The 9589-nt window shown below is 48.0% G+C and overlaps 1 protein-coding gene across 1 annotated transcript in view; it reads right to left on the minus strand.

The window, feature by feature from the left end:
* Positions 1–1066: 1066 nt before the first annotated feature.
* DAPK2 (death-associated protein kinase 2) overlaps positions 1067–9589 on the minus strand; it is a 125336-nt gene continuing 116813 nt past the window's right edge. The window contains exons 5-9 of the mRNA XM_006899632.1: positions 8722–8770; positions 7890–7916; positions 4479–4631; positions 3431–3476; positions 1067–1675 (exon numbers count right to left, since the gene is read on the minus strand). Coding sequence (XP_006899694.1) covers positions 1067–1675; positions 3431–3476; positions 4479–4631; positions 7890–7916; positions 8722–8770 — 884 coding nt within the window. The remainder of the gene's footprint in view (positions 1676–3430; positions 3477–4478; positions 4632–7889; positions 7917–8721; positions 8771–9589) is intronic.

Below are 9589 nucleotides of genomic sequence, written 5' to 3' on the forward strand. Positions count from 1 at the left end.
CACCAACCTGGACCTCCTCCCCTGACCATCAAGAATTCTCCAAACAAAAAAAAAAGCCCCATTGTTTCCAAGTCTGTGCCAACTCATGGTAATCCTACAGGACAGAGAAAAAACCTGCCTGGGAGGACTTCCAAGGCTGTACGTCTCTACAGCAGCCTGGCTCACCTTTCCTCTGAGGAGCAACAGGTGGGTTCACAATGTCCCCCCTTCTGCCCTCAGTGATGGCGTAGGGTGTAGGAACAGTGAACTACACCTTCTGAAACATGACTCCTGGAGATTGACCACAGGCATGTAGCAGTCACCTAGCAGAATGCATAAAGTTGCTGACTTTGCCTGTGTGTTCTGAACTTTAATATAAAGGTTGATATATATTTACAGCAAAGCCTCACTACTTCTCCCCATCCAGTGCACACGGTTCCTCTATGCTGACTAGCTTCATCTATACTGACTAGCTCAGGGTGATTCTGCATGAGTAGCTGTCCCTCTCGGAATAGATTTCCCCATCTCTTACATGGAAACAATAATAATAATTAATAATAATATCCACTTTGCCATCTCAGAGTTTTTGAAGGATCAAATGAGGCCACAGGCATACTGGGTTTGGTAAATGAAAAGTCAATGCAAACTAAAGGCATTATCTTCCCTAATTCATTTTAAGTCTTTGCTTCTTCAGTAGGAAGCACCAAGCTGATTTGTTATCCCTCGTCTATTAAAATATTACCAAGATCTGCAATCCATAAGGTTTGTAGGCGAGAAGTGGGATATGAATAGATCATCAGTTCAAATCAATTATCAAGCATCTCCCCGGGGCCAGCATTTCTCCTCCTGGAGAAGAGTTCACCAGGGCTTTCTACTGCACACTAGTCATTCTCTAATTGCTCTAAAAGCCTGTCTTCCCTGCCAGCACCCTCCCCAGAAAGCCAGCTTGGAGAGGAAGCACATGGAGAATGAATAGTTAACTAGAACCTGCAGGATAATTCTAGCTAATCATCCCAGCGGGGCACTTGAGAGCACGCTTCTGTAGGCCATCCAGGGTGGTTTTTTTTTTCTGCCTGGATTTGGAGGCTCAGAACTTCAGGTTGGCCAGGACTTCCTCACTACACGTTCTGCTGAGCAGCTCCGTGAGGGATTCACTGGCATCCTGGTGGAACATCGAGGCCAGGCCTTCTCTGCTTCCACTCTCCAGCTGGATGCTGCCCACCAGATCCTGGATCCACTGCAGGTCTGCTGAAAGCTCCTGCCTCAGAGCCTCAAACTGCCCCTGCAGATGGTCCAGTTTCTTGGCCACGCTTCCAAGGCTGGACGCTGTGGCCTGGATGTCTTCACGCAGGAGCTTCTTCAGGGACTCCACTTTACGGAACTCATACCTGAGCTGGGAAAGGTGGTGCCGCGCACTCTCGCTCTCCTCGCGGTACCACGCCTCCTTCTCATTGTAGATAGAGACCAAGGCCTCCACGTCATCCTGGATGGTGTCATGGGCCCCTGCCAGGGAGCGGCACCCCTGATCCACCAGAGCCATGTCCTCCACCACGTGGGCAAAGCGCTCAAAGTTGACATAGGTGTTGTTGGGGGGCATGCTGGAGTGGCACTTGAGGGTATATTCTCTCAGGCTCTTGGTCTTCAACTGCACAGGCTCTGACTTCCGTTGTTCAGGGGCTCTTACTTCTCCTTTGGACTGGTGGGTATTCGGACAGAAGAACCAGAATGTTAAATCTGACACAAGATCCAAGGAAGAGTTTGAGATGCAGGCGGTAGGCATGCTTGTTGGCATGAGTGCACACGTCAGGCGAGATGAGCCAGGGCGAGAGGAGAACCATGCAGGGGCGCTGCCTGCATGCTCCCTTCAGGGCAGGGGGGCCCAGAGCCATTAGAGAGGGTCTCCACACGCATAGCATTTAATGGGCAATCATACAGACAAGCAGACTATGGTGAGCACCTTGAGGGGAATTCCCTCATGGGTGAGAGCACACAAGGCCAGGGCTAACAGAGAGGCCTCCTGCCCTTTGACAATGGCATGCTGAGCAGGGAGGCAGCCTGGACACTCCCCAGCTCTGTGCTTTGGGCCAACCCCAGACCTAGAAGTTTCTGTCCTTTCCTGTCCTTTAAGGGGCAGATAAACCTGACCTTATCACAAACCACTCAATCCTTCCTCCCCCTCCATTTTCCATGACCTTCATAAACCAAACAAACCAAAACACAGTTGCCACCAAGTCAATTCCAATTCAAGGGATCCCGTATGTGTCACAGCAGAACTGTGTCCCACAGCGTTTCCAATAGCTGTGACCTTTCAAAAAGCAGCTCATCAGGTCTTTTGTCTTAGGCACCTTTGGGTGAATTCAAATCACCAACCTTTCAGTTAATAGCTAAGTGCTTAACCAATCGTGCCACTGAGGCTTTGAACCTTTCTTACTGGCATCACCTCCACATGCATATGCACATCCTCTCCTTCTTCTCATTTAACAAGTAAGACAAAAGGGAAGTCAGGTAATGTGCCTGAGAGTCACACAGCTAATCTGTCAGTGGAACAAGGCTGAAATTCTGGTCTCCTGACTCCTGTCTCCCCAAAGTGCCAGGATGGAAGAGCCTCTGAAAATTCAGCAGCTCAAGTACACGGAGAGTGGGAAGGAATTCACTATTTTGTCCCCTGTCTCCCTCCCCACAGAGAGATAAAATCACCCTAACAGGATGAGAGGATAGCTGCCTCTCTTCCTTATCAGGCCTCCCCCCAGGAACTTGTAAGTTCTTTAAGGCCCAGGGTGGGGGAGGAGGGGAAAAGAAGGAGAGAAAGAGGGAAGGGGGAAGAGAGGGAGGGAGGGGGGGAGAGAGAGAGTGAGAGTGCGCGCATATGGAGCAATGTTGGTGGCCAGGTGAAGGGGGACCAAGAACAAAAATTAGGAAGAAATGTTACAATGTTAAAGTTTTTCCTTGGTATTGGCTTCTCTCTATGACTGTTGTTTTATTTGTTATTGTATAGAGTCAGAAATGACTCCTATGTGACCCTCCAGCTAGTTTTCAGAGGCTACAAATCACAAGGGAGGAGACTGCTCAGTGTTTCTCCCACAGAATAGCTGGTGGATTTGAACTGTCAGCCTTTGGGTTGACAATTCCTTACCACTAAGCTACTAGACCTGATAATTTACAAAACTCAAGCTCTATGACTAGAAGCTCTGAAAAATAACAGTGGCTTAGATCTTCCAATAAAAAAATTTCTTCGTAAGCTGGCCTCAGAGATAAAGGGCTTCTACTGAAATGTGTACGTTTCACAAAGAATCAGAATCTGTGAAACATAAACCTATCTGAACAAGCCCAGACCCTCCAGGGCCCCTGACTAGCTTTTGAATCCATGCTGGGGGCTGGTGTGTCAGTCTTGGCACCAGGGCCCCCCTGCCAGTCCAAGCAGCAGAGCAGAAACTCACAGCCACGCCCTTACCGTGATCCAGGGGTGCCTGAGAGCCTCTTGAATGGTGAGCCGTTTCCTGAAACAACAATCAGAAAACAGTGATGATTCAGGAGGGCAAACATCTAGAGAAAGACAACCTCCAGGCTTCTCTCTTTTCAGGCTGTACTCTGGCCTTCTTTGACCACCATCTAGCCAGAGTGAGGGAGGCTGGAGGGATGGATCGGAGATGACTACATTCCCCACCTGGGGGGCGGGGCGGGGGTGGAAGAGCTCCAGGCAGACCCTGCACAAGTGAGCTGACATTATCCTCACCTTCAGTTTCCTGGTGAAGGGACTGACCCCTCACCAAGGCGTTAGTGAGCTCCCACAACTCTCCAAATGCCAGCTCTCCATTGTTAAACCTCTGCTCTCTGCTTTCCTTTCTGCCTCCCAGATACATTCTGTGGCCGCTCTGTGTCCAGGCCAGGAGACCTTTACCTACCACTGCCCTTCGTCTAAGATGTCAGGGCCCTTTGTTTTAGAAGAACTGTCCTCTCATCCTGGCCCCACCCCATGGAGGCCATTCTAGATCCCTGCCAATATCCTCTGACCCCCACAGCCATAGGCCTTGTCCTGGGCCCTGCAGGAGTCAGAGTAGCAGGGGTCGTATTAGGATGTCTCCCATTCTCTCACAATACCTGTACTGATCCCTCTGAGCCCACATTCCAACCTGAACTGGCCTGAAACCCTTGCCTATTTGTCTTTTCAGGTCCTGGTACCAGGTACTTCAGGACTGTCTATGGGAACCAAAGGAACTCACACTGATTTATATACACAGAGACTCATAAACACTCAGATTGACATAGGTACACAGAAAGAGAGATAATTTTCAACATTAGAAGAAAGCAGAAAGACTTGAACAAACATGATGAATGCCAAGTCTTGACCAGTCTACACTTCTCAGAACCTGCCCAGCTTAGACTACACGGTGCAGATGCCAGTTCACGGCAAAGTGGGGCAGACTGAGACTTCCTTGGAAGAGAAAAGGGGATACAGCCCATAGGTACTTGGGAACCAGGGCCTTTCTCTGTCTTCTTACCGGGTCTCTTTAACCAGAAGCTTCCGAATGAAGTCCTTGGCCAGCTCGCTTGTTTGGCTGAAGAATTCCTCATCAAAGTCGTAACTCACTGCTGTGATGTTTGCCAGTGTTTCCTGCTTCGTATCTCCCAGGAAGGGGGACGCCCCACTTAGGCTGAACACGACAGAGAAGGAATCACATGAAAGTGTATGGAAATAGGGGTGATGAGCTCAGGGAAACCCTGACTCAGACTGCTGCAAGGTGTTGATAGGCCCCAACAACACAGTTGAACCCTCCTCCCTTGAAGCAGCCAATGAGCAATCTTTTCAGTGGCATCCAGTTCGGTACAATTTCATGGCATGCCTACTGAGAGCCCGACAGGGAGAAACGGAGTCTTTGAGGGACTCAGAGGCTATGGAAGAGAATGGGAGAGACACTGTTCTGTATAGTGCATAGCAGAACCAAGTAGAATATAACAAAGGCCAAAGCGATGGGGGATGAGACAACAGAGGAAAGAGGGTTTCCAGAGCAGGCTTCAAAGTAAAGGTGACATTTGTATCCACTGAATCTTGAAAATTAGAGAGGTTTCCAACAGTTAGAGAAGACGATGGAAGGAGCTAGGGCTAAAGGAAGATAAAGCAACAACACAAGTCGTGTTGAAATAAATGGGCCCTTAGAGATCTGCAACCTTGCAGGACTTTTCAATGATGTGTCATGTCACTGAAACAAAAAATAACCAAATTCATTTTCTCAAGTCAATTCCAACCACTCTTCCTTGGGTTTCTGAGATTGCATCATCTTCCTCTCTGGAGCAGCTAGTGAATTTGAACCACTAACCTTTCCATTCAAAGTCCAACGCTTAACCTACTATACCAGGGAAGTGGGAGGACTTCTGCCCTTACAGGAATCTTAAGGAACTGAAGAAGTCAACACGGCAAAATACAGACTGGAGTCACTGACTTTAGGGAAAGGGCCTGGCGCTGCTGGCTCAGGAGAGGGGACCTGTCATGAGTCAGAATCTTCTACCTTTTCTCTCTGAAGAGAGAACATGACTTCTAAGCACCAAATCAGAACACATGCCTGCAGGCCTGCTAACGCCAGCCCAGCTTCTGGGGACCCTGTGCTCATCTGATCAAGCCCACCACAACCGTCAATACCCAAAACTATGTTCTACAACACTTAGTGTTCTTATTTCTGACTATTCTCCTGAAATGATTAAAAAATAAGACTTGCTCATGGTAGAAAATTCAGGAAAGCACAAGAAGAAAATAAAAGTCACAAACTAACCCAAAATGTTTCAAAGACCTAAATATACAGCCAAGCCTGCTGCCATTGATTGTGCCCCAAGAATGCTAAGACAGAACAGACCTGCTCTATTGTCTTATCTTTCTTCCAGTGGATTCTTCCTACATTCTGTTAGCAGCCTAACACTTGGTCCACTGCACCATCAGGGCTACTTGCTATTCAGCAGGTACTCAAGAATTTCAACTCAAGAAGGCTGCGTGCCCTGGAAATGCTGGCTATTCTCTACTATTTCAGCACGGACAGCAGTGTTCTGAAAAAAACAAGGTGACGGGGAGAAAAGTGCAACGATGAATGGAAATCCAAAGTCTCTGTAAACTTACATTAAAATGAATTTTAAAAAAAATAATGTTTATGAATGTTTGCATGAAATGCAATGAAAACCAATTAAAAGTAATGAATCAATCAAGCAAACAAGAAAAACCATAACCAAAGTGTTTCAGGAGTCCAGAAATATTCTGACTCTGATCCCGAACCATATATACCAAAGGTTGCCAGTGTTCTCTTTGCATCAAGCACTAAGGCGAGGCTCCACCCCTGATGAGCATGATTTAACAGCCCTGGGTGGGGTCTAGGTTGGACATTTTCAATAAAAGTGCTAATGTGCAGCCAAGCGAGCTCTGGTGGCCTAGTAGTAAGAGCTGCTCTGACAACCTAAAGGCGGGTGGTTCAAATTCACCAGCTGCATTACAAGAAAAAGATGGGAACCCTTCCTGAGTGATTTACCTCTGAAAACCTGCTGAAGGGTCAGCTGTAAGTCTGTTCTGACTCAACAATGTGTACATAACAACAACAATGTCAGCTAAAAAGCCACGGTGACTGGTTAAACATTTGGCTGCTAACCAGAACGACGGTAGTTTAAATCCACCAGCCTCTTAATGGGAGAAAAGACTTTATCATAGTAAAAATTCAGCTTAAGACAAATACTGTATAAAACCACTATGATAGAATGTGTATGAAGATTCAAGGGGGGGGGAGAGAAGAGGAGGTGAGGATGATGGGTGTGGGGTGTTAATCATAGGGTCACACAATTTGATAGGGGGAGGTACGGGTGGGAAAAGGAAATGGGAAAGAGCCAATGTGAAAAACAATGTATATGAACTTTGTAAGTAGTAAGTATAAAATAAAAATTTTATTAAAAAATAAATTCAGCCTAGGAAACCTTATGCAGCACTTCTACTCTGTCCCATAGGCTCACTCTGAGTTGGAATCGACACAGTGGCACACAACAGGATGCAATGTGCAGCCAGGGCTGCAGACAGCTTGGGGGTGGCTAAGACGCTGAGCACAGCTTCCAGCCTGGGAGGGAGCTGCAGTGTTTGGTGTCATGCTAACGGTTCTCTTGGCTGCTGAGTGCTGGCTTTCCTGGGCCCCTTTTCAAGGTGGGCAAATTCTACTCCAGTGTGCATCATTTTCCACATGTGCTGTGAGGACACCCTGATGCCACAAATAACGAAGACGTGCAGGAAATGAGCCATATGAGCCAATTTAACCCTCACAACACACCAGTGGTGGGGAGTGGTTGATTTCATATTTATCCGATGTGAAAAATCAGTTCCAAGGTTAAGCAACTTGACAAGACCTTGGAGGTGACAGACCTGGTGCCAGAGTTGACTGACTCCAACCCCAGATATAATCCACTATACAGCTAGGCCATGCAGGCAATACCTGTCGAAGCAATTTAATACTTTGACGGCAGAGAGGAGAGGCTGAAAAGAAGGAGGGAGGAGAGAAAGGAAGAGAGATGAGAGCAAGAAAAGAGGTTCTGGGGAAAGGAGAGGGGCACAAGAGAAGAGGCAGGGACAGGCAGGGCGCAGCCAGCTTCCAGCTGTCCGAGGCATCTGAGTGAAAGCTGATGTTCCTACAGTCCAGCTCAGTCTGGTCACTGCAGGGACAAGGCCCACAGGAGGGAGGACCAGAAGCTGCAAGCCTAATTTCTCTGCCCTACGGACAGACGTCTGAAATGGAGCTCAGAGCTCTTAGCCTCAGGCCTGCTGAGTGGATGTAAGACATCTGGCTCACAGTGGATGCTCAGTAAGTGGTCTGTCTGCCTGTCTGTCTGTGTCTCTCATTCGTCATAGTTCCTCCAGGTCTAAGCTGGGTCTGAACCCCTGGGTTAGGGATACTCACAGGATGTAGGTGATGACGCCTATGCTCCTGCAAAACAAAACACAGCCGAGTCAGAGGGTGCCCAGGCTCCAATCCCAGACTAGCGTTATGTCTCCTCACATGGTTCTCAGAACAGAGGGCACCTGCCTCCTCCACAGTGGCCCCTGGATGCTGGCTCGAGCCCTGTGGCCCTCTGCTTCCCAGGCTTTGTCAGCAACCTGGGCCTAGTTTGGAGTCATCAAGCTCTGGACACTGAGCCTGAAGCCGAATCCAAAGCCAGACACTTGCAAATGCACTTGCTGCCACATGATTTGTGGGGTTCATCATCTCTGAGCCTCTCTCCTCCCTGAGTGAGGATAATGATAACAACTTGACAGGACTATGTCATGAAATGCTGGCAGCATTTCATAAAGCCAACTAACAGATGTGCTTGGCAAGATGTAAAGCATCATTCAAAGAAGTCCATCCATGCAGGGGACCAGTCTCTGCAGTCCCTCAGGCCCAACACAGGGCCCAGAATCTAAGAGGCTGTCCCTGAACACCTGGTGGCCAGATGGAAGAAGCCAGGACTACTACTATCTTTATCACGACTGTGGCAGGCTCTGGGGGCGGCTACCCCTTGGCCTCTCTTCTGTCCTTATCTCCCTACTGTTGGCAAAGCTCAGGGCCAGGCCTACCTACCTTCAGCTGCCCTGGCTGCAAACTCAGCACAGCTGAAGCAGCCAGAGGCCCTGAACGATGAAAACAGAGAAAAGGGTTTTCATGGACAAGAGGGATGGCGTCTCGAGCCAGAGTGTGAGGCCTTCTGCCAGTGGGTCACAGAAATCATGGGCTGACAGGCTGCATAACTTACCACATGTCTGCCTCCAGCCCCAAGGGCTCATAGTTGACGATTTCTGGAGCTGAAAGAAGCCACAATGAAGAATCAATTGGAGTGAGAAAATGATGAGATGCCTATAGGGAACTGTAGGGAACTCAGTGCCACATGCCTCCTTCCTAAATCCCCACTAAGGAAAATCAGATTGACTCATTAAGATGCTCTAGGCCTAAGAATTTTGAGGTGGGAAATTGCCTGTTATCCAGACAGAAACTTTACAGACAGACCTTGATGGTGAGGAAGAGGGAAAGTACATAGGAAAACCAGGAAAGGGAAGAAGAGGATGGGAGTGTGGGTGCAAGAAGAAATGGGGGCTCAGTGGCAAGGCCATTCTAGTTAATGCTTGAAGTTTATGGACAAGAACAGAAACCAGGAGAGGATTAATCTCTAAGTCTAGTATGAAAGAAGACACCTGCCATCTGTGGACATGAGGATACTTTTGAAGTCATTAAATAGATGAGCTTGAGATGCCTGTGAGAAGCATCTATGTCCAGGGGGCAGCTGGGGCTTGGGGTCTGGGCCAGGGCTGTCAAATTTGGCATGATTATCATTCAGATGAAATTATGAGGTGTACAAATGATATGGAAACTGGAATATATTGTAGAGTCTAGGGCAGAAGGCTTCAAGTAGCGAAGACTACAAGGTGCCCAGGGACCGAAAAAGACAAGCATTGGAAAATATCTTAATTGCGCACTCACTGCAGAGATTGAAGGAGTTCTGGTGGCACTAAGACTGCTAACTAAAAGGTCAGTGGTTCGAATCCACAGCTGCTCCATGGGAGAAAGATGAGGCCATTTACTTCTATAAAGATTTATAGCTTCAAATGGGCAATTCTTTTTTTTTT

Source organism: Elephantulus edwardii, unplaced genomic scaffold (genome assembly GCF_000299155.1).
Source record: "Elephantulus edwardii isolate Elephantulus edwardi_28Jun2011 unplaced genomic scaffold, EleEdw1.0 scaffold00263, whole genome shotgun sequence".
In the NCBI taxonomy this organism is placed as follows: Eukaryota; Metazoa; Chordata; class Mammalia; order Macroscelidea; family Macroscelididae; genus Elephantulus; species Elephantulus edwardii.